This window comes from Squalius cephalus (genome assembly GCF_949319135.1).
Source record: "Squalius cephalus genome assembly, chromosome: 7".
Lineage (NCBI taxonomy): Eukaryota > Metazoa > Chordata > Actinopteri > Cypriniformes > Leuciscidae > Squalius > Squalius cephalus.
The window spans coordinates 9470549-9496315 of NC_137128.1; the positions used below are offsets into that span (position 1 = coordinate 9470549).

Genomic DNA, 25767 nt, shown 5'->3' on the forward strand with positions numbered 1-25767 from the left:
TAAAACGCTCGAAAACGCTAGTATGGACGGAGAGCATTTTGAAACGAAACGCCATTTTTAATTCTTACTGGATTAATGCAGACATGGCCACAGAATCAGAGGAGGAAAATGAGCTTGGCAATGCTCTACATCACGACAGAGCTGAGCGCAGTATTGAGATGGATAATTAAGTGTCCTCTACAACTCATATACAGGGGCCCATGTTAAACTGTCTTCCTTAGCCTGCAAATATCTGGCCACCTCTGAACCTCTGTAATACATGAAAGACTTCTCTCATATATATATTTGTATAATATCACTCTCGTATAAGTGATAGGCTTATGTTCAATCATAAATGATATTAATAATAATAACAAAATGTTGTACATTGTCTATCCAATGCTCATCTAACATAATAATGACTTTGATCTTTTTTGGGCTAATTTCTCAGCCAATATTCATGTGTGATTAAATACAGCTAATTAGATTAATTAGTCGTCATATCATGTAATTAATTAGATAAAAAATATATTGTGTATACACACTATATATTCAGATTCAATGCACAGCACCTTCAAAAGTTGAATACAAACATAGAAAAAAGCAAAAACACACCGGATGCGCTTCTTCATTTTAGAAGTAGTTTTCATTTTACTGATTTTTTTGTCAAAAAGAAAAAAATAGCTGTAGCCATCTTGCTTCGACCAAAGTGACTTGAACACACTTGACATTGTGATTACCAATTACAAACTCGTAAAAACAAACTTCCCAGGAGGACTTGATCGCACCATTTAAAAACCTTTCTGCAGAACTGAGCACCCAAGATTTCAAATTACAGATGTCTGGCAGATGTCTTGTGTTTGCCATGTTACAACTGTCCAGCACTCCTGTTTCACTTGAGTTAAATACCAAAAAAGATTCTCCTTACCGAGTATATCTGGATAGGGCAGGCAAGTGTGGTGTAATTTTCCACTGTAAAACTCCAGACCGATGATAGCGAACATCAGGATGGCAAAGAAGAGCAGAAGACCGATTTGCAGCAGTGGCACCATCGCTTTCATAATGGACTTCAGAACTATCTGTAAACCTGGTGGAATTAAAATGGATTAGTACAAAGTACTTCTTGCCAATAAGTGGTTTTACTTTTAATACCAACTATTGTGTTTCATATGTGTTTATAGTAACAAGCTGACATTGCTTTTGATCAAGGGTGTCCAATCCTGCTCCTGGAGGGCCACTGTCCAGCAGAGTTCAGCTCCAACTCCAACTAAACACTCCTGAACCAGCTAATCAACGTCTTACTAGGTATACTAGAAACTTCCAGACAGGTGTGTTGAGGCAAGTTAGAGCTAAACTCTGCAGGACAGCGGCCCTTCAGGAGCAGGTTTAAACTGCCTTGATTTTGATTATTATATGTAGTGGGAATAGGATGAGTAACTTACTGGGGATTCCCGAAACTAGTTTGAGGGGTCTTAACACACGCACAGCCCTAAGGGTTCTCAGATCCACAGGAATATTCATATGAGAACCAGCAGTGGCCAGAATCCTGAGGGGAAAAAAAACACACACACAAAGAAAAAGGGAAATAAGGCTTCATCTAAACAGCCGTTAAATGTGGCATAAAGCAACAAAAAAAAAATTGGCACAGAAATAAATGACATAATTTATGCAATAGTCTGCACATCTAACATTACATTTGTCAAAACTGCATGCTTGATTTACCCTTGAATCATACAATCCTTCAAGGTGAATTTTTATTTATTTACAATATCAAATGTTGTGATTCTCTACACAGTGATAACAGCAGTTCAGATGTACCCCAAAGAAGTACTGGTAATATAAGGTAACTACATGGGTCAAGGTTAGGTTTAGGGGTTCAGGGTTACTACCTACACTGTAACAAATATCTGTAGTTTTCACAGCATTATTACTGTAAAATGAGCAAATGCTTACTGTAAAACCTGTATACAGCATGTTACTGTAGATCTGCAAAGCATCATGGTCAATTTTCAATGGCGGGTAAATTCTACAGTAAAAATATTTTTTCTGTGAATCACAATACAGCAATTTCTTTGCCATACAGCTGAAAAGCTACGAGATTCCACACTTTTATTGGAATTTTAACTTCAGAAAGGTAACTTTGCTGATTTATTTCCAGTTTACTCTTGTAAAGTTACCTATTTGTTCAACTCTAAGAGTGCACCAAGTAAACGAGCGTCACACTTCCTAAACTCGTGTTTGTGTGCATTTTATATGTATATATATTTGCACATAATTTCGATAGATTTTCTAATCTGGCAACATTCGATAACGTCATAATGAATAAAAATTAAATTGGAATTGTGTATGTGTATGTGATGTATTTGTTGGCGGGCTAGACTGAAATTTGATCCCCATACGCTTGGATATTTCTCTTGCCTGCTAACGTCAACTGAACTGTCACCGCCGCGCCGACGACATCGCGTCCGCGTGAAGCAGAGCAGTGAAGCCAGCCGAGTCGCCGACTCGACAGAAAACGCAGCTAGAGGTAAGATAACACATTTTTCATAGGATCATGATTTTTCTGAACTTCATCGCAGGTCAAACTGCAGAAACGAGATTGTTGATAGCCTAATTTGAAGTGCCATTCCTTCAAATGTCCTTCACATGTGGGAGCATCTGGCGTATACTCTAAAGATTTGTCTTATCTGGCAACATTACATTTGATTTATAACGTATTCAATTTGATTAAAGAGTAACGTGTAGCCTTGTTGAATAAAATTAACGTGTAATTGTGTATTTGATGTATGTGTTGGCGCGGTAGCCGTTTGAATAATCTCACTCGTTTTTTTTTTTTTCTCATGCTTGCTAATGCTAACGTTGCCGCCTGAAGAGACATTTAAGCGGGGCGATTCGAAAGTTTTATTCATGACTCGTGGAAGCATAATAATATACTCGCATTGTATTAAGATTTTTCGAGATCTTACTAGTTAATTTATTTACCATTTATTGTACTTGTGATTTTTAAAAGTGTTTTTTTTTTCCTGTTTATTTTGTGTTACAGGAAACTTCCACCCAAGCAGATGTTACGTTGAGGCCCAGATTTCCCTGCCAAGCACACCAAGGCTCATCATGCTCGGTAAGATCCCGGCACTAAACATACACAATAGATCCCAATTTTAAGTGTATAAGTATATTAAGTGTTAAGTATTTTTTTTTTATCGATTCACTGTGTGTGAACAAAGTTTTACGTCATCTTGCACTTAGATTTCAAAGTGTCCAAAGTGTTAAAGTGGCGTAATATCCAGAATGGGTATAAGAGACATGAGACTGAACACACTGAAAAGCTTTTGCACTGCTCATATGCTGAGAGAGAGATTAGACAATAGAGCTGCACGATTCATCTTCAAAGACTGTGATCTCGGTCATCAAGACCTTTCCATTCGTCTGTCTAATAAACTTTGACAAAATCATATCACAACATTCAAATCTGTGTTGGCGCTACCGTTGACCCAGAGAGAGAAACGTTAGTCATGAAACAGCTTCACAAACAGTCTTTTAAATAAATATCATACATTAGAATTTATCCAGAGGTAAGCACTTATTTGTTATTGATATATTTTTGACTAGGAATAGGAACAAATATTTGAGTATCATTCTTTAACTACCTACCCGACTAGTAAAATAATTCTCAAAGTGTTTATTTGGGTTTATATGGACTGTTGTGTAATTGTTAAACATCAAACTTTTATTTTTTATTATTAACTTTTCTACCATTTGCATGGTGAGTTAAAATAAAAGTTTTATGTCTAACAATTATTTAAAAATATATTAAATTTTAAATATTTATTTAAAAGACTGTTTGTGAAGCTGTTTCATGACTAACGTTTCTCTCTCTGGGTCAACGGTAGCGCCAACACAGATTTGAATGTTGTTTTATGATTTAGTTTAATAGACAGACGAATTGAAAGGTCTTGATGACCGAGATCACATTCTTTGAAGATGAATCGTGCAGCTCTATTGTCTAATCTCTCTCTCAGCATATGAGCAGTGCAAAGGCTTTTCAGTGCGTTCAGTCTCATGTCTCTTATACCCATTCTGGATATTACGCCACTTTAACGACAAATTTCATCCTCTCTTGGAAAGAAAGTGGCTAACTTCTTTCAACCTCATCTACAAGCAAGGACAAAAATAAAGCAATTGAATTTGAATTGGTATCGATTCTGGAATAAAAAAAAAAAAAAAAAGATTTTAGAATCTACACGATAGCTAGGTTAATCGATTTTTCTCTCCAAGCCCTAATATATAAAATGTGTGTTTTAAGTAAGCATTTTGGTTTATAGAGAAGTGGACATTGTATTACATGTTGATTGGCTAAATCAAATGATCCAATCAAACTTTTATATATATTGTCATCAACCCATCTGTCTTGCTTATAAACTTTTCCATTAATAATTAATTTCTTCCACTGCAGGGTAGAAGACTCCAGCCCAGGACGTTGACTAGTTTAGGCCCCGTTTTGAAGGAAAATACAGTTCTGGGAGAAAAACAACATTCAGGGACTAAATTCTACTGTTTGAAATCCTGCTGTTTTAAAATAATTTAATTTGTCTTTGATTCATTCTAATTTTAACCAAACATTTTAATACATTTGAACAGGATTGATTTGCATGTTCCGAAAAGTGTTGTTGTATACAAAACTAAATGAAATGTTAACAGAAAAATGTTTACCTATTGAAAAAAAAAGTTTTTTTTTGCTATTTATTTTATGAATTTTGAAATTTAAAGTGTGAAAAGTTGTCAATAAATGGCATTTTTGTGATAAAAACAGTGTCTTCATTTTACAGTACACAAAATTAATGCAGTAATCCCTATTACAGTAGTAAAATTTGTGAGGTGATGAAACACAGTACTGTGATTATTACTGTAAAAAAGTTTACAGTATTTTTAAAGTTACTGTAATTAAGTTTACAGTAAGCATACTGTGAAATGAACTACAGCAACTTACTTGCTAATTGCTGCCAGCAAGTTGCTGTAAATTTCACAGTATGCTTTTTACAGTGTAGTTATTACCCAGTTATTGTAATTACTTTGATAAGTATATAGTATGAACATGCGGAACAGAACTGTAAAATAAAGTGCTACTTATTTATATATATTTTTTATATAAAAACAAAATGTGATTTAATAAATAAGACTTTGCAACAAGGTTCGTCAAGGTTAATGCATTAGGTATAATTGACATTCATTAACATACATGTGTTGCAACATGAATTAATTAGTGAATGCTGTTAAAATGCATTACCAAATGCATTCATTGATGTTAATGAATTTCTAATAGAAAAAAAGTGTTAAGATTAAATGATATTCTTAAATTAGTTGAGGCAGGTCAGTTCAGGTCAGGAGTTTCACCTGTTCATCCTGATATGTGCCGCATTTCAAAGGTGTGAACAACCTGACAAAAGAAATGGGAAGTGGGCACTAACTATGGCATGCGGTGTGAACCTTAGTGAGAGCTGTTTTAGCAGTGTGTGCACTTCCCAGAAATGTCACAGTGATGAATACACTTGACAAAAATATCTGTGAGCACTAAGACCATTGTTAATATTCAGGAGGAACTTAAAGTCATGAGCTCTAGGATAAATTTGAATAAGAGAATAATAATTACAGTATGGAAGAGGGAAGAGGAAAGAGGAAAAAGCGAGCGTCAGAAAGAGAGCGAGCCATGGAACGAGTGAGTGGGTGAGTGGATGAAAGCATTGCTCGGGGGTGTAAATGGTGTGAAAATTCAAGGTTGTGAATCTTTCTGTAGCCTCCAGAACTGCACCACGTCCGTACTATTATACATCATGATTTGAATCAACAAATCCTTCATATCTGCCACAGGAACAGAGAGGAGCCTGTTTCATTATCCATTTTTATATACAGCGGTTTCTTACAAGAGCTTTCAATCTGTGATTCAATAGAACTTATGTAATGCTTCCTGATTAATCAATGGATAATTTACAGTAGGCTGTGTACTATGTTTAAAGCATATTGGGAATTAATAAATAGAACAGTATGTTTAAGAATAACCTGTGTCTTTAGATTTAACAACATTTCACAAATTTACTGTAGTGTATGATAACTTCTTTAACACAGGATTTTTTTAACAATGTGTTTTGCACATGTCATAATAAGCAATTATGTTTGTACCTTTGTTTCATGGCTTACATTTCTATCAATCAGTGTAATATGACCAAACACTATTAATTATTTCACAATTTGGCTTCTTTGTACCTGCCAGTGAAAAAGCTGAAATGCAAACATGAAATGAATATGGGCTCACCCACACATGAACACCTACACACAACACTGAACTGAGCTCTGAGAGGCAGTGAAGGGGGAGGGGATGGAGGAAGATGGAGGAATAACATTATCAACACTTAGTGGTGAATCATCAGCATATCTGCAGCAAATGCTTCATCTTTCACACACTATGAAAGAAAAGGCTTCATGCCGAGTCTATGCCGTGTTCTGAACATCTGATCGCACTGTATGCTCATGCAACTTTGTTGTCCACATCCTCAAGATACAGGGGAAGATGGGGAACCTTAAATAGTTAGTTCACCCAAAATGAAAATTCTGTCATCATTTACTCACCTTCATGTCATTACAAACCCGTAAGACTTTCATTCATCTTCAAAACACAGATGAAGATATTTTTAATCAAATCAGAGAGATTTCTGTCCCTCAATTGACAGTCCACGCAACTAACACTTTGATGCTTCAAAAAGTTCTAATCCATATGAACTGAGCGATTTAGTCCAAATATTCAGACACGTTCGCTTTATATGATGAACAGATTGAATTTAGGCTTTATTCACATATTGATCAGCAATCATAAACAGAAACCTGCTTGACGAGAACAAACGTGCTGCGTAACAGGAGAATGAACCTCATTGGTTCTTGCTGAAGCTCAAACGTGCTGCGCAACACAAGAATGAACCTTATTGGTTCTTGCAGAAGCTCAAACGTGCTGCGTAACACGAGAATGAACCTCATTGGTTCTTACAGAAGCTCAAACGTGCTGCGTAACAGGAGAATGAACCTCATTGGTTCTTACGGAAGCTCAAACGTGCTGCGTAACACGAGAATGAATCTCATTGGTTCTTACGGAAGCTCAAACGTGCTGCGTAACACGAGAATGAATCTCATTGGTTCTTGCTGAAGCTTAAACGTGCTGTGTAACACGAGAATGAACCTCATTGGTTCTTGCTGAAGCTTAAACGTGCTGCTTAACACAAGAATGAACCTCATTGGTTCTTACGGAAGCTCAAACGTGCTGCGTAACAGGAGAATGAACCTCATTGGTTCTTACGGAAGCTCAAACGTGCTGTGTAACACGAGAATGAACCTCATTGGTTCTTACAGAAGCTCAAACGTGCTGCGTAACACGAGAATGAACCTCATTGGTTCTTGCTGAAGCTCAAACGTGCTGCGTAACAGGAGAATGAACCTCATTGGTTCTTACGGAAGCTCAAACGTGCTGCGTAACACGAGAATGAATCTCATTGGTTCTTGCTGAAGCTTAAACGTGCTGTGTAACACGAGAATGAACCTCATTGGTTCTTGCTGAAGCTTAAACGTGCTGTGTAACACGAGAATGAACCTCATTGGTTCTTGCAGAAGCTCAAACACACTGCTTAACACAAGAATGAACCTCATTGGTTCTTGCTGAAGCTCAAACGTGCTGTGTAACACGAGAATGAACCTCATTGGTTCTTGCTGAAGCTTAAACGTGCTGTGTAACACGAGAATGAACATCATTGGTTCTTGCTGAAGCTTAAACGTGCTGTGTAACACGAGAATGAACCTCATTGGTTCTTGCTGAAACTCAAACGTGCTGCGTAACACGAGAATGAACATCATTGGTTCTTGCTGAAGCTTAAACGTGCTGTGTAACACGAGAATGAACCTCATTGGTTCTTGCTGAAACTCAAACGTGCTGCGTAATACGATAATGAACCTCATTGGTTCTTGCTGAAGCTCAAACGGCATCTTTATTTATATAGCGCTTTATACAATACAGATTGTTTCAAAGCAGCTTTACAGTGATGACAGGTAAATAATGCATTTCGGTTGATGTTCAGCTGAATTCAGTTGCTACATAACAAAAAAGAATGAACCTAATTGGTTCTTCCAGATTGTTATTGATAATGAAAATAATCAACAACAAATTTGATTATCGATTAGTCACATCTGCGCACTGTGCTTAAATACCACCAGCCAGCAACGTCGTTTTACAGTAGAGAATAACCCATTGCTATGGACAAAACGCATATGGAAAATAGCGGAGGACACGTGAGCTGCTGCAGGAAAGGTACAGCAGTGAGCTGTCAGTTCAACATTATGATACTCATATTTGTTTTATCATGTCAAATGCAAAGTTTCTCCATATGTTCCCAGCGGACCTGTGAAAAAAAAAAAAAAATCAAATTGGCTCTGTCCCAGCAGATTCACTTGCAGCTAATCATTAATTTCAGATGAAATGAAAGCCACAAGCAATGGCCTACTGGCCTTGTTTCAGTTCCCAGATGAGTGAAATGACACATGTAGTTTTCTTTTAAGTCTGACTTACTTTCACTGTTTTTAAAGAGGTCAGGTATGTTGGAGCCAAAAGTGTGTCAGATATGTAGCAGGGATAATCGGTTTGATTTCAGATTTTAACCACCATTTCAAGATCAGAATTTTAAGAGAAAAACTGGCATTTAAAGAGAAAAATCTGAAATTCTAATAAGGGTGTATACAAATATACAGTTATGTGGATCTTTCCAGGCAAAACTAAGAACTCTAAGTCTAAACAACCAGAAAGAAATTACACCTTTCATTGATGTGATGTGTGTTAAAATCAATGTCAGACCATTTCCCACCTTTTAAGAACATCTATTAAAATGTGAAAAAAAGACCTGGCATGATTTGTCATATTTTCATCTATTAAATGGATTAAAATCTATGGTGCAAAATCATTTCTTGTTGTAGACACCCACATTACCTTGACAACAGGGGGTCAAGGTTTTGCTGGCTAGCACAGACATTAACTACACAATTGACAGCCATTCAAATGTAGTTATGTATTTGAATAAAATGTTAATCATTTTAATTATTTTTTAGTGACTGTGTCTCCAGTGATCGTTTTTGGAGGACTTTTAATAGTGTTAAATAGACTGCCTATTTAAAAAAAGTTTTCTTCGCTGCAGAAGTTGGTGCAAAAATAGTGTGTTGCAGTTCAAACTGGTTAGAATTTTTTTTAGGGAATTGAAAAGGAACAACTCTTTTATTATCTTTTAGTTTCTCTCGAGGTGCCCGTGACTCAAGGTGTGTCGCTCCCACATCGCCTCAGTGGAAGAGGAACAAGGCTTCCTCCATCTCACCTAGTCCGGTAGTCCCAGAGCTCCCAAGTCTGCCGGTCTCAAGTCTGGTTGTCCTGGAGGTAACAGAGCCATATGCCATGGAGGCCATTCCAGAGCAGCCTCTTTTCCTGTCAGAGCCACGGAGGCCATCCTAGCCACCCCTGCCCAATCGAGGAGGCCGTCCTCTCCCTTTATGCCTCCGCAGTTAATGTGTGCCTGGGCTGCACAGACTTCCCTGCTGGCTCCCCTCAGCTGAGTCTCCAGACCCACCAGAGCCCCCTGGTCCACCCCCCTGGCTCTGCTCTGGCTCTCAGCCGGGTCTCCAGACCCACCAGAGCCCCCCTGGTCCATTCCCCTGGCTCTGCTCTGGTCCTCAGCTGGGTCTCAAGGCCCACCAAAGCCCCCCTGGTCCACCCCCTGGCTCTGCTCTGGCTCTCAGCCGGGTCTCAAGGCCCACCAAAGCCCCCCTGGTCCATTCCCCTGGCTCTGCTCTGGCCCTAAGTCGGGTCTCCAAACCCGTCGGAGCCTCCCTGGTGCAACCCTCCGGTCCCTCCCTGATCATCTGCCTGGTCTCCAGACCTTTCAAAGACTTCCTGGGCTGTCCCGCCGACACTGGCTTGGCTCCCCTCTCTCCCCCCACTCCTTGTCTCTGTAAATTGACCCCTCTCGCCATCTTGTATTGTCATGTTGGTGTGTGTCTGTCCTGTGTGGTCATGTTGGTGTGTTGGTTTTGTGTTGTCGTGTGATTGTTTCTATCCTTTGTTCAGTGTACCTCATGGGGCCAGTTTTAACTACAAATAAAAGCCCATGCTCTGCGTCTTGAGTTCTCGCCTCATCCCTTTACCCTTATCTAGCACATATTATGTTGAATGAATGAATTTTTTGCTCAATATAATCAGTTGTTAATCAAATGAGATGTATTCTGTTTGTATGTTTGTATGCATATACATTTGGTCTTCACAATCATAATCGGTACTTATTGTTTGTTTGGATTCTACAGTTTTCCGTAAATAATTCCATCCTAATTATTTAATGCATGTAATATATGTGAGTAGTTGATTTCACCATATCCTCATCAGAAAAAAATTCAGTATAAGCTATTGAGTCTTTTGGCATCCTTGCATCTACTAACTTGTGTAATGTATTTTGTACTCTAATGTAGTGGATGCAATGCACAACTGCGAAGGCAAGTTGTATATATCTATATAAATGCCTCATTCATTCATTCATAATCCGGTAGTGACTGTGTTCTAATTTAGGAATGTGTTCCTTTCTCTAACTTCCTTCCAACTCATGGACATTGCTTACGTTGCATGAGTGCCCACTACTGACAGAGCCTGTGCAATGAGTTTAAATGGAATGCCCTAAGTCAGGGTTCACCAATCTCGGTCCTGGAGGGCCGCTGTCCTGCAGAGTTTAGCTCCAACCAGCTCCAACACACCTGTTTGAAAGTTTCTAGTATGCCTAGTGAGACCTTGATTAGCTGGTTCAGGTGTGTTTAATTGGGGTTGGAGCTAAACTCTGCAGGACAGCGGCCCTCCAGGACCGAGATTGGTGAACCCTGCCCTAAGTCCTTGATCACTTGGAACCTTCTATGGTGCTGATTTATTATTTACAGTTATTTTTTATGCACTTCTCTATAAACCTATGTGTATGCTTGGGCTGTTGAGAAAATGTTTAAAAAATATACAAACATGTTAGCCTAGAAATCTAAACGCACCGTAGCGGCAGCAAATTTTATTTTGCAGCCAGGGTCGTCTAGCAACTCTCCGTTGGCTTTCGAGCGGGAAAAAACAAACTCTAGTCAGGCCAATAACATCGTGTATAGAGTCGGTGGGCGGCCTGAACTTTATGACGGCAGAGTTGTGAGGGTTCCGCGTGAATTCCCTGCTACTTGAAAACGAAGAAGATGGCTCCTGCTGCTGGCGAACAGCGGTCTTTCGAATCGGCTTTGGGATATGGCATTTTGGGATATGGAGTAGTTATTAAGCCTTTAAATGGTAGAGCCGGTTCAGAATCTAACTGGACATTGTTCAGAATGAAACAACCCGGACTCTAGTTCCGGATTGATGACGCAACACACACATCTGAAGCAGCACCAAATGAGCCAATAAGCATGTCCAGATGGGTTACTGAACAAAATAACTGTTTGGAATGATTGAATCAAACCTACAGGCAGAGTTGAAAGTCAGATTTTTGGTCATATCCGACTCAAAAAGAACCAGGATAACCAACTTTGACAGAACTGGCTCATTCGGTTATTTTTTATTCGTTCATTTCAAAATGGTTCTTTGGTTTAATAACCCATCTGAACATGCTTATTAGCTCATTTGGTGCATCTTGAGCTCAGAACTAAAGTTTGATTCAGTTCGATTCTGAGAATATGCCTGAAGGTATATGAATAGGTCCCTCAGTCAGAATTGATGATGTTAAGATCAGCTGAAACTTCCCTCACCCAATTAAGTAAGAGGAATGAGCTTTCAAAATGCCCCATGAAGAAATGCTTAGGGAAGTTAGCAACTGTATGTTTAAAGTGTAGTATAAAGCAGCATAGGACATCACACCTCCATGGGAGAGTCCTCCTGCTTTTGTACCTGAGAGTGCCTGTTTTTATTTCGGATGATTGTGCACACCTATCCGATATTACACATGGCAGAAGTCTTAGTAGGTATCTGCCCTATCTCTTTACAGTCCTATCAGATTTTTTTATGAAAGTTTAATGGAAGCCATACTTTCTATAGTTGTAAAGCTCTCACCTGTTATCTCAAACTATTCATAACTGTGAAGTACTGGAAAAAAAATAAATAAATCACTTACCCACTTAGCACAACAATGAAGTCCATTACATTCCAGCCATTTCTGAGATAGGAACCCTTGTGAAAAACAAAACCAAGTGCCACCAGCTTGATACCAGCCTCAAAACAGAAGATCCCAATGAAATAAGGCTCTGTCTTCTCCTAATGGACCCAATGATAAAGAAACAGATAGAAATAATTAACAAAACAAATGATCAGATTTAATTTTCAGAGTTAATATTGTAAGCAAGTTTCTTTTATAGGGACATACTCTCCTAACCCAGCCCAGGGAAACTATAAGTACAGTGTTCAGTAGTTATGATGCGTTGTTTTAGATTTGCTTAATTTGTGCCTAGGAAATTGGCTGGGTTTGATAGTGTTAATGAAGGTTGAAAAACTAGAAAGTGTATGTGCTGTGGTGATGTAATTGAAGATTTGTATTGTTAAGTTGGTTGCCATGTTCATTAGGAATTGCTGTTGGTTGACATTAGCTTCTGAGTAAAAGAATGAGGTTTATTTTGGACTCTGGGACTTATTCTGTCAAATATTTAAAATAATAAGTAGTATAAGTAGTAGCAAACGTTTTGAAGGTTCAGTTATGTTTCTCTAGGGTATATTTATGTTTTTAATGCTTACCAGCCTTTTGGACATAGGTGTCTTGTCCTCACCAGGAAGATGTTGCTCCAGGGATAAAACAATACAGTTGGCTATGATGGTGGCCAGGATCATATACTCAAATGGAGTAATGGCATAGAAGTCAAGGCAAATATTATATCAGAGGAAATAACACACTTAATTTCTAACAAAATTAGAACTATTAAATTTAAACAATCCAGCTCGCATCTAAACAATGAAGACTCTTCTCTTCGAGACTAACAGTCTCTATACTTACTACTCAACACATCCAAAAATCCTGCATACCTGCATTAATTCCCTTTTCTCTTCAGTAGGAACATACACTATATACACATAAATGGTTATGAGTCATTGCGTGTCAACTCAACCAGAGGTTCTCGGCTAAAAATTTTGATTTTGATCATTTTTTGCATGGTGAAAGAAATACTTAAATGATGAAGAAAGCCAAAATATTAAATATCATGGATGCATATTTACTAATCTGTAGAGAGTTTTCAAAATGACAAATTTTACCTGAGATTTGGAGCCAAATTACAGGGGGGTAAAATGACTTTAGAAAGATGCCATCATTATTTCATTTTTTACACAGAGATTGGTAGGTCTATTATTTAAATCTGTTGACTTAAGCAATCGTTGCTGCATTATATGCCAACAGTAAAAGTCAAAAATGGGGAAAAGCTTGTGCGTTTTTGCCCCAAATTTGCATGCCTGTAACTCAAGAATTATTAAAGATATCTTAATATTCTTTTAGATTATGGTTCTTAACAAACATTTATTTTGATATCTTCATTTTAAAGGCCCTACAATATATGGTTCAATCCCAGAGATATGGAGTTCTTAATGCGGCTCCATGAGTAAATTGGTTAATTAAACACATTTTCAGTGGTCAAAAACTTTGCATACAATTGATATCGGTTTCTTTTAAAGAGGAATATCTGAACAACAAATAATGTTATCGCATATTCTTATATTGTTGTTTATCTGTGTGTTTTTTTTTTTTTTGGTCGATAATTGTATTTTGTAAAATTTCTGTATGTATTTCTGCAATTAGAAAAAGAAAAAAAAGAACAACAAATAGGGTTGAAACTAGAAATGTATTTCATTTTTTTCTATCAACACAATTGCATAGAATATACCTGCCTGAGTGCCATAAATATTCTTTTTCCAAAGTTTGCGTGCATGTAACTCTTTAAAAGTATTAACGATATCTTAATATCCCTTTAGATTCTAATTATCAATCAACTTTTCCTTTTCCTTCATTTTAAAATTAATTGTTTAATTTTACTCATTTTCATTTATCTTTGTTTTCTTCCGTAAAATATTTGGTTGATTTGACATGGAATGGCCCTACTGTATGCATCAGTAGCATATGGACTTGTTTGATTAAATGCATGGCTAATCATTCTTATTAGTTGACTTGTCATCCAGTAAAGTAGTTGACCTAATATAAATGGCTCAGTGCTGCAGTAATGGAGTGTTTGAGTAGATGATGCAGGTGAGAAGCATGCATGTCTTCATTGACATATTCACAGTGGCTGCATTGTCTTGCTTTAGCTCCTGTCAGCCTTGATTAGCTTTGTAGTGATTTATCCACAACTAGTCAACTCGAACCCAACATGTAATGATTGTAGATTGAAATTGATCGTTGGTAGTCTGCCACACTCTAAAAAGATTTTGATAATGAATGAATGAATGAATGAATGAATGAATGAATGAATGAACGAATGAATGAATGAATGAATGAATGAATGAATGAATGAATATCATCCAACAGCTTGCATCAATATTCTGAGATATGACAACTTCTAATGCAATTATGTTCAACCAACATATTACATTATGTAGCATTGTAGCATAATGCTACAGTACATTATTCAGAAACTAAGTTGTTCCAACTACTTGAGTGGTGGCATTGGAACCAACTCATTTTAGGAATTTCAGTAAAAATAAACATATAGAAAACCACATGTTAATTTTCACTTATTTAGCATGTAAATGTAATGAATAGGTAAGATATTACTTGTCACTACCGTTATAGCATAAAGTAATGTATTCTTTGAAATAGCCAACCACAACCTAGCCACCAACATTCCTCTTCAGCACAATGATAACCACTAACCACAAAAACCTCAACAACAGAAATTCTTCTAAAAGTCAAACATAACAGCATTAAACACATTAAAACATATAAAAAAACACTTGATTTCAACATTTACTCTTCTTATACTCTCAGTCTATGCAAAGGATGCAACTACAAACCCACTGCCCAAAGTTACTACAACTTAATTTAAAGAAGAAAATTGGTAACACTTTATTTTAAGGTTACATATTTACACGAGTATAGTAATAACAGTACATTATGCATCATTATAATTAACTAACCCTAAACATAACTCCATGGTAAGTACATGTAGTTAATTAACATTACTATGTCGCCTTAAATTAAATTGTAACCAAAGAATCAATTAATGAACAAATTTGAGTTAAAATTACAGCCAATATTAAGTTGATGTGATGATCAACATTATTATGTCAAGATAATTCATCAAAATCTAACTTAAGCTTAAAATGCTTAAACAAATCAATAATTCGGAATCTTTAACTTGCAACCATGAATGTATTTAAGTTGAGGTAATAGATCCCCTGGATTTCTTTTTAGAGTGCATGGCTCAGGAATGCAATTTATGTGAGTAAACCTCCCAATTATATTCTGGCAACACAGAGTCTAGAATTTAGTCTTTCTTTAGCTTTGCTGACTGCATCCACCAGAATGTCTTGGGAACCTGTGTCAGTGTGGAAAACAACATGATCTCTGCTTTCAGTTGATTCTGTCATGACCACTGGAAGACCAGATGAACATACAATGTAAGATGTCTTCAGAAGAGCAGATCAGAAAATATAGGCCACCCTTTAAAGCAAGTAAAATATGCCCTTAAACAAGTAAAGAAGTCTTAATTATTGACATTACTTTTTCTAGAGCTGGATATTGATAAGTTTGTACATTTGAATTCATTTATCAAGCAAGCTCTAACAGTAGAGAGTGATATTTAAACCATTTCAGTACTGTCCTAACCTCAGCTGCTGCTGATATCATTCCTTGTTTTAACTGAAATAATTTAGTACTTACAGTATTTCTCAGATTCTTAAACCCTGGTTGCCCAATCTAAAGTTGCATTGATAATTAAGGAAATGAGAAAATGTTACTTTTGACTTTACAGTTGGATTGCAGAAAGAATGATGTAAACTGTAAACTGGATTGTCACTGAAAATCATTGTGCATCCATGAAACACAGCAAACAAATCCGAAGGAAATACCACAGCAGGATAAATACGAACAATTTTATAAGCACCATCTGAAACTGCTTGGTAGTTATATTGTAGAAGGGTAGGAAACAAGTGTGAGTCATCATTATGAGAACAGTTAAACCAAAACTTGGAAGATGGTACTGATTCTTCTATGAACTTTGGTCCAACAGTGTCAAACACAATTTTCAGGTCTTAAAACTTTTTGAGGTCATAGTAAAATTATTTTTTCAAGCCATTTCAATTTTTTGCCGTATAGTTTGGGTCACTGAACTTCTTGGGCCAAACATAACCCTAAATGCAAATCTCTAAGTGATAAAAACATGTGTTTTAGAGTCCTGCGTTTGGTTTAGCTTGCCTGTCTGTCTTATAGTCTCAAGGTGATGATACACAGGGCAACTTTTTGAGCAATGTTGCTGGGCAATGTTGCCGTCAAAAGGCAACCAGATGAGACACAGGGCCCACGACCGAACTTAATTATACAGATAGAAATGCATTGCCCATTTTCAATGGGAAAGTGCCCAAGCAACAATCGCTCGGCAAGATTGCCCAGCAACATTGCTCAAAAAGTTGCCCTGTGTATCATCAACTTTAGATCATAAAATGATCTTCCAAAGGATTTCACATTAATGTTTCTTTGGAACAAAAACAGTATACAACAGAAATGTCAAATGGAGTTGTCAGATTGGACAAATAAGAGTGTGTAACAGCTGAGATTGCATTTGCAGAATTATGAGTAACATACCAAGCAGAAAACAAAGCAGTCTAGAGATATCCAAACTCGTCACATCCAAAACACAAGCCAACATAGAAGATAACTCCAAAACCTCCAGTTGCTAGGAACTAAATGGACAGAGACCAGCCATGGGATCAAAACAATACAGACAATATCCATAGATCACTCAGAATTGTAAGAAAACTCCCTAGCAAAACCTTGCAAAAATGTTAAACACTAAATCTCTTTTTTCGAAACAATGTTCTGAGTTACAATTCTTATCATGCACTGATAAGGACGGGACTAACATCTCTGTGTTTACTGCTCTGGTGTGCAGTGTCACATTATTTCACCTTTTGACTGTGTTTGAGTTTGACTCTTAGATGCTTTTTTCTTTTTCTTGTATCATTGTTTCCTGTTCTGTTTCCTTTGTTTGCATTTGTTACTATGGTTATTCGATTGATGTGATCCACCTTTTTCTCTTTTCCTACCTGGGTCTTCATCTCCTAGGATCTAGTTTTAGTTTTTAAAGTTTTAAAGTATATTTTTCTTACACAAATGCATCAATTGTCTTCAGAAGGCCTTAATATATCTCAGATTGTGTTTGTCTGAAATAAGAAAGTTACATACAATTAGGATGGCTTGAGGGTGAGTAAATCATGGGGTAATTTTCATGTTTCGGGGAACTATCACTTAAACGACTCTGTACTGTACTTACATCAAAAAAAATGTGTTCATATTGCATTGCAAAACGCTTTTCCTGTTATTTAGGTCGGATACGGATCATTTTAGGGATAGGTTTGGTGGCATGGGTAGGTTTAAGTGTGGGTTGAGGTGTAAGGGAAGGTCAACAGTGCACAAAGTAAAAACATGCATGTACACAATAAGTGGATTGAATCAAATTATTCATTTAAACATGGTAGTTAAGGACACTTAATATAAAGTGGGACTGTTATTCATTGTTTGATTAATGTGATCCACCTGTTTCTCGTTTCCTCCCTTTGTTTTTGTTGGTATTTATTGATCATGTTTTCTGTTAGTCTTTGTTTCAATTTGGTCTTTGTGTGGTGGTAGTTCTGTTCGTGATTTTGAGATTTCTGTGATGTCTGAGTATTTTATTATTTTTGTTATTTTGAGTTTGTTAATAAACTAAAGATTGCTGCTATTAGATCCTGCTCCTTTGTTTCTCTGCTGCAAACAGCCATGACAGTCTGACATTTAAGTATTCTATTTTATATAAATGTATATAATTCTTTTTTTATTGCAAAACTGGTGCTGACATAATAATGAGCCTTTTTAAGTTTAAAAACTTTTTCCTTTTATTCTTACGTACTGGGTGAAGCGATGACCTAATATTGTTCTTGCAAACAGTTTCCAGTATTTCAGAAATAAGACTATTTTTAAAAATGCATGTGCTTGGCAGAGGTCAAAAAGGATTTACAAAATTACTTTTCAATTGATTCTTGTAAACTATGAAATTTGAATGACCATTAAATTGCCACATGGCCAAAACAAAAAGCAAAAAAAAAAAAAAAAGCTGAGATTTTTTTTAATGCATATGGTGGGAGAGAAAATAAAATGCTAAATCATGTGAGAATATCCATTGCTATTTTTTTTACACTTAATGAGCATTTCACTGCAAATCCAAATTAATGGAAATCCAAATTCATTCATGTTCTCTAAAGCTTGTTTGAGGGGGTGATCAAAGGGTAATCCTCAATGGCCAGATTCATGAGCCCAATGACATCATCACCAAATAAACCCGCTTCAAAAGCGAACAAAGAATGGTTTGAGTTGTGTGTGTGCTGGGGCAAACATCACTTTTCCTGTTGATCATATTTAGTGATATGAACAATTTAGAACTTACAGTAAGTCGCCTGCACTGACTGTGCTACGGACATGAATGATACCTCAAATCATGCAGCTTGTAGAGAAAATCTGTGCTAATACTTTCTGAGCAACCAGAGCACCACATTTCACCATTCTTTTCAGATAAAAATATGGTTGCAAGAGAGATAAAATACTTGGAAGCTATAACACAGCCACACACACACACAGAAATGGCATTATAAAATAATACGCATAGTAATGTCAATTCAATCAGGTGCACTAACTTAGATTCTTCAGCTTTTTTATTTTTGGCATCTCTCTAGCAGCGAGGATTGCCATGGCAACCAGCATTCAACACTTAACCTCCTCCAGGGAGGGTTGACTGAGTTTTGCTCACCTGAGAAACATTCAAACATTATCTCAAATGCTGCTTGTAATGTATTTTCAGGCTCAAGTGTGGAAAACGGGTGCAATCCTCGTAAGAATGTGACGTGACCAATTTCTGCTGATTGGATTGGTAGCTGACACTTGTGAATATAATCAAAGTTAAAGGATTTTTAGGAAACATGAAATATATTGTTTATTGTGTGACATAGTGGTTGATTGAGTTGAAAAGTACAAGTAATGAAAGCCATGATATAGTACACTGAGAGGATGGGCTTATAGATGAACAAGCAACCAGAACTAAATCAGGGTGACAAGTTACTACTATTAGCAGAAGAAAAATAGTAGTCAGCAAGTCTAATTAACCGTATAATTTTCTCATACCCACATGTCTGTTTCTTCCTTGGATAATTGGCTGTTATATGAAAATTGTAGCCTATATATTCACTTGATCCTTCACTGTAAAAAATAAAAGATATAACATAAAAAAATAAACATATAGACCTCAATACATGCAGACTAAAACATGCTGGACAAACACTAATACTTTACAGAATGGCTGTAAGTGTAATATTAATATAGTGTCTTACATTGCTAGGAAAAGACATTTGACATTTATTTTCCCATCTCTGAGGCTTTGTTACAATCTTTCTGACATTCTGACTATAGCCTGGAGAAAAGTCTTTATTCACAGTCAGAACATGCTCTTATAGAAGACCTAACGGAGTTGTCATTGTGTTGTACATTGTACTTATTATGTACATGGATTCCAACTCTATGCAATTCTGCTCAGTTAAAGAATACACGACCATCAACTCTGAACCCAACAAGCAAACCCTATTTTGCATTATACTATGTTATGACCATAGTGCCTGATTTGTAAACTAATACAGTTTGCATCACATAACCATCTCCGCAAGTATGGCTTTTCTGACATAATAAACTTGGTAGTTCACCTGACACAACAATGTACTTGCTAAAATGTCATTGCTGTAACGAAACAGACACTCCAAACAAGATGGTTGAGATGAGAAACAGTTTTATTAAATGTTAAGAGAATAGCGGTAGCGGGAACTGTTGTGGATGAATGTCAATGAAGGATGAAGAACCAGAGAAACTGACTGTCCTTTCTGTTAAGGTGGTAGATGAGAGCGTGGATGATGAAGCACACACCGGTATGGGAAGAGAGGTGAGTATTTGCTGGCACAACGAAGAATACGAAGATGACGACGAACAGGGAAACACTGGAGACTCCATAAGACGAAGATACTTTTCCAACGAAGCGCAGAACGTAAGCGATGATGCATCTGAAGTTTAATACTCAGGTCAGGTGATAGTGATCTCAGTGATTGTGTGATGGTGGAGCCTGGCTGATCCCTGACAATTGCGTTTTTACATCACGTTTGCTTTTGTTAACACTATTGGTTAGGTTTGGTGTTGGCAGTACATTCTTTTCAAAAGCGATAGAGCATTACCCCTTTAGCGCCACTCACCAGACATTTCATTTCACATTCAACATTGATTCACTTTTATCTGTTTTGGATAGAACTGAAAGCACTTTTAGTGTCACTCACTGGACATTTAACTTTGAAAGTGTAGCGAAACGTTCAAGGCGCAATGTAATGTTATTTTGCAGAAATGTTGCCACAGGCATGTTTTTCCAATGAGGCTAGGTTGCATTTATGATTCTCTCAAAAACATTAAACATGCCAGTCCAATTTCAGGCAACGTCAGTTGGAATCTTCCAGGATATGTTCATTTTGCTTTGTGGCTGAGTGGTTCACCATGTTATGGAAGCTTGTTTCTGGCACAGAATAAAACATTTTAAAAGATAATTTACTTTTTATCGCGCAATTGCGAGTTTACATCTTGTGAGATATAAAGTCGCAATTGCGTGTCATAAAGTCACAATTGCGAGGTATAAACTCAGAATTGCGAGATATAATCTTGTGATTCTGACTTTATAACATGCAATTGCGAGTTTATATCTAGTAATTCTGACTTTATAACATGCAATTGCGAGTTTATATCTCGCAATTCTGACATCTTATCTCATAATTGTGAGATGTAAACTGGCAATTGCGAGTTAAGTCCAATTCTAAGAAAAAAAAAAATTCTTCCTCAGAATTGCAAATTTACATCTCAGAAGTGCGTGATATAAAGTCGCAATTGAGAGTTATAAAGTCAGAATTGCATGATATAAAGTCACAATTGTGTGTTATAAAGTCAGAATTGTGATATATAAACTCGCAATTGCCAGAAAAAAAGTCAGAATTGCAAATTTATTGCTCACAACTGTGAGTTTATATTTCGCAATGAGAAACAAAGTCAGAATTGTGAGATAAACAGTTGCAATTATTGTGGAAGTGGTGGATGGTGATCACTTTTTCCCTCTTTTGCCCAAATATGCCAGCTTTCTCACCTCACGTTCACAGCCACGAGTCCATACTCATGCCTACCTTGAACCTGAATCAGTACCCATATCTGCTACAGATGAGGTCATGTCCATCTAAGACCAAACCTGTGTACTGCCATTCCCCCAAGGTGCTCACATCTCCCACAAACCGTAAGCAGGAACTCACACCCCCTGTCTCAAACCAGGAGCTTTGTATTTCTGCAGCATACACCTCCAGAGTTTATGGCACCCATGTCCCGAGTCATGTTATGGCTGCCAGCCCAGAGTCCACTGCATTCTCTGTTCTCCAGGACATTTATGAGTTCCCTGAGGCTGGTCATGTCATGTCACGACTCTTGTCTCAAGTGCAGTAAGAGCAGCCTTGGCTCCAATGCCTGCAACACCCACCTATTCTCATGCGCCTACCATGTCCACCCATGCTTCTCTATCAGCCACACCAAGGCTTGTTCCCAAGTGTACCTCGCCTGGCCATGCAGAGTCAGTTACTCCAGCCAGTGGGGATCCCCATCCAGCACCACCACAAGATCACTATACAAGTCAACCACAATCCAACATCCCAGTTGCAACAAACCCAGATTACAGCTGTTATCATCCTCTAGCATTGAGCCATTATTGAGTCTTAATTGCAATTAATTAGTTGTATAAAGTTTAGGATGTTGGCCATATGGAATCCGCCCCTCGGGAAGATCTCTTAGTTTGGTTGATGCTTTCATACTACTGACTTTTTGTTGTACTAGTTGTCATGTCTTTATTTTGAAGTTCTGCTCTTTGGCATTGAATTGTATTTAGGTGTGTTTTGTCATTGGTTAACTAGTCTTGGTTAGTCCGTAGGTCTTGTTGAATAGTGTTGTTATTGGACATGAATACATCCAATCCATGACAAAGACCAACATTCACGCACATAAGATCTGTATTTCTTGGACATTTTCAGATCCGTTTTCCACATTTACAGTTAGAGGGTTATTTGGTTTAGGAAGAATGAGTTGCGTGCGTTGAAATGTGTGTGTCTATAATTAATTGTCTACCTTTTGATTGCAGGCTTTGGTGTCTTGGCAAATATGACTCTAGAGGAGACACGTGTGTGATTACATGTGAGAAAAGCCTCCAAATGCTTTCTATTGAACTCACTGTATTAATCTCATATTGGCTAAATTGACCTTGATCTTGTGTAATGGAAGGAAAATAAAACCTATTTTAAAACCAGTTTTAATGTAGTTTTTACGTACCAATTCTTTTGAACATTTCTTACTAAACTTAGATACTTAAATCTCAAGCAGCTCTGACTATGAACTATGGCAACAGTTTTGTATTACACTGTTACACCCTAGAAAGAGTGTCTAGCATCACAAAGTCTTAATGGTAGAGATGAAACCATTGAAATATGAGATGACAGTCTTAGTCTACAAAAACTGATTGCGCCTTTTAATACAGAACTTGCCGTTTCGCCAGCAGATTATTATTAATTATTTGGTTTTTTTTTCTAGCTTTACTAAATGTGTCTGAAATTAATTCCCCCAACAACTGACAGTAAAATGACAGCCAACTTCTATCAAAAACATTAAGTAAAGAAAACACAGGTAAGCAAATCTGTGATAATTGCATGCAATTTGTCATTCTATCATTGGTAAAAGAAGAAAAGCTTGTTAAAGGATATGGCCACTCTATAATCCTCTTTGCATATTTTCTTATGCAGTTATTCTCAGCGAAGATAAAGAGAGACCTGTTGACGGTGAGACAGTTGTGTTTGGCTGGGATGGGGTTGTAGAGAGCCATGGTCCGAGCCCGTTTTATCGCCCCTGCGGACTCGCTCTCTGCCTTCGCCTCAGCGCTCATCTCCGTAGGCATGTCTTCAGGCTGAGCCATGTTTCAAGATCTGGAATAATCAATCCCAGCTTTCATAAAAGATCCCAGCTTTACTCCATTCATCTAATGGCAAATCAGCTTGAAGAATTTGGCACGAGGTTTGCTCAGTTCTGCCTGCTGCACTCCGTAAAGAAACTTTTTTGTGAAAAAAAAAATACAGTCCGGTTTAACAGAAGTCTTTTTCAAAGCATTGTATCCTTTTCTTATGAGTGGCCTGTTGGAAAAACTGCCATTTCTGTCTGATCAAAAATCATGAAATCCTTTTTAAAAAAATGTCCAAAAATGACACTTTTAAATCCCTACTGATACTTCTCAGGCTATTAAACATAAAATTCTTTCAAAACCCAGCCCATTTATTCTCCAATGCCAGTCAAAGACTCGATGCGCAGATGAACAGTGTAATGCAGTACAGTTTGTAATACCTGTTACACTGGTACTGTGATCTATAACAGTGAATGTGGTCTTTTACCATCACATATTGCCTCATCTCTCGCACTCACCCGCCCCCATTTCTCGCTCTCTCTCGCTCTCTCTCTCTGCCCCAGTGCTCCCCCTCCCACACACACACACACACATACACACGCAATGGGAAATCAGGACATAGGAAAACTGGTTACCATGGAAATGTATTTTACATTTTTTAATGTGATTGTGTGAGTGGCTTATCATTTAGTTTGTCAGATGATGAACTGAAACAGATTTGTAGCACAGAGTCTATACTGAGTTAGTGCAAACCTCAACAACGAATACATTTCTCTCATTTGTTCACGGATGGTAATGTACCTTTCACAATAATTCACTTTCCAAGCAATGGGAATTACTGTAAAACAACTAACTGATTTTAACATACAGTATTGAATGTATAAAAGGAGAATCAGCTTGATAGATTATCTGAAGAGGGATACCTTTATAAGAAGTAAATGTTTGTCCAACACAGGCATAATAAAGATCTGATTTGATTCACAGTATACATAAATAAATATGGAAAAGTGTGCTTTTATTTTTGCTCATCTTACCCTGGAACAGCTGTAAGTGTCAGAGTAGCTTGGCAATGTCTTCATAGTGAACACATGATTGAAACAGGCTAAAATAATGTAGGTTAAATTCAGGCTTTTGGCAATATTAGCATTTGCACAGCTTGTACTTTTCCAGTGTCTTGCATCATACTAATCAAACTATGACAGTCTTCCCTCAAAGTCTAAGTTCACATTTTTCAAAATGCCTTTCTCCCATTTTAGAAATGATGAGTCTGATGACTTTTATACTTATATTGTGTTAGTGACAACCTGCAGAACATTTGCATTTCAGAACTACTGAACTATATATTTGAAGCACAAGCAATACATCTGTTTCTTAATGTTACGTCTGTTTACTAATCAGTATTACTTTTGGTCAATGCCAGTACTTGTATACTTGTGCCTGTTGCTAAAAGTCTTCTCAAAACAAAATGAACTGTGATTGGCTGCTTTTACATGTTGGCCAGATTGTTCTTGGTCAAAATTACAAACTGTTTGGTAGCATGAGGCTATATCTACACCATTTACACTGTGTTTTATTAGCAGATTTAGCTGATAATGAGTCATCAGTGTTTCAAACTGTAAAACAATGAAACGATCAGCAGAACTACGAACTTTAACTTGAACTGACAAGTCTAAAGTAAGGATGCACCAATACCATTTATTTAAAACTGATCCGATTACGATACCCAAAATACTGAATAATGGCTGATACCATGAAGGGTTATTTTTTTTTTTTTTCTTGATCATTGAAGTATATCTATTCCTCTGTGTGTGTGGAACTGATGTTCAATCTAATCCACTAAATACCAGGGATGTCACTAGACCTATTTTAGAGAGGCTTTATGCCCCCTAGAATAATTATTAGCCCTCAAATAAATCTAAATATATGCCAATATATTTTCTCTGTGATTTTGTTCCTGTCAACAGTTCCATTGCATTTTAAACTCCTCACTGAGAGTAAAATACATTGTCCGTAACGTGTAGTAAATATAGAGGATGCTGAACTACACCAGATGCGTCATTCTGTTCTCACATGCTCAAGTTCAAGGCAGTATGTCCTAAACAGTCAATCTTATCGCCATACAGCCAAAAGTTCCCTTCAAGAATGAATACAGTGGTGTCTTTACTTGAAATTTGGTGTTTGGAAAAAAGCAAATGTGATCTAAATTATTATTATTTGTCATTATAAAGCATAGATTTGATTTGTGCTGTAACAATGATTTGGAACAAATATAATGTAATTTATTGGAAATCTATGTAAGGTATACGTTTAGCCAACCTTGACTAAATATAGATCGGTTTTACACTTTTAATTTAAACTCTGTTATGGATGTCCAGATCCGACCTCTGTAGGCATTATTGTGCGACTCTGATTCGAGCTGAACACCGCTACTGATACGCCTTTTCCACCAAGGCAGTGCTGGTGCTGGTTCGGAGCCAGAGCCTAGTTTCAAAT

General features: G+C 37.1%; 1 protein-coding gene and 1 long non-coding RNA gene across 2 annotated transcripts in view; one reads left to right on the forward strand and one right to left on the reverse strand.

Moving 5' to 3' along the window:
• cacna1eb (calcium channel, voltage-dependent, R type, alpha 1E subunit b) overlaps nt 1-24035 on the reverse strand; it is a 96938-nt gene extending 72903 nt beyond the window's left edge. The window contains exons 1-5 of the mRNA XM_079876058.1: nt 23084-24035; nt 12782-12887; nt 12168-12307; nt 1422-1525; nt 908-1066 (exon numbers count right to left, since the gene is read on the reverse strand). Coding sequence (XP_079732184.1) covers nt 908-1066; nt 1422-1525; nt 12168-12307; nt 12782-12887; nt 23084-23292 — 718 coding nt within the window. The 5' untranslated portion in view covers nt 23293-24035. The remainder of the gene's footprint in view (nt 1-907; nt 1067-1421; nt 1526-12167; nt 12308-12781; nt 12888-23083) is intronic.
• Nucleotides 2479-4668, forward strand: LOC307161618. The gene is made up of 3 exons (XR_013821764.1): nt 2479-2506; nt 3023-3097; nt 4433-4668. It is a non-coding gene; the product is annotated as an uncharacterized lncRNA (long non-coding RNA).
• Nucleotides 24036-25767: the final 1732 nt, after the last annotated feature.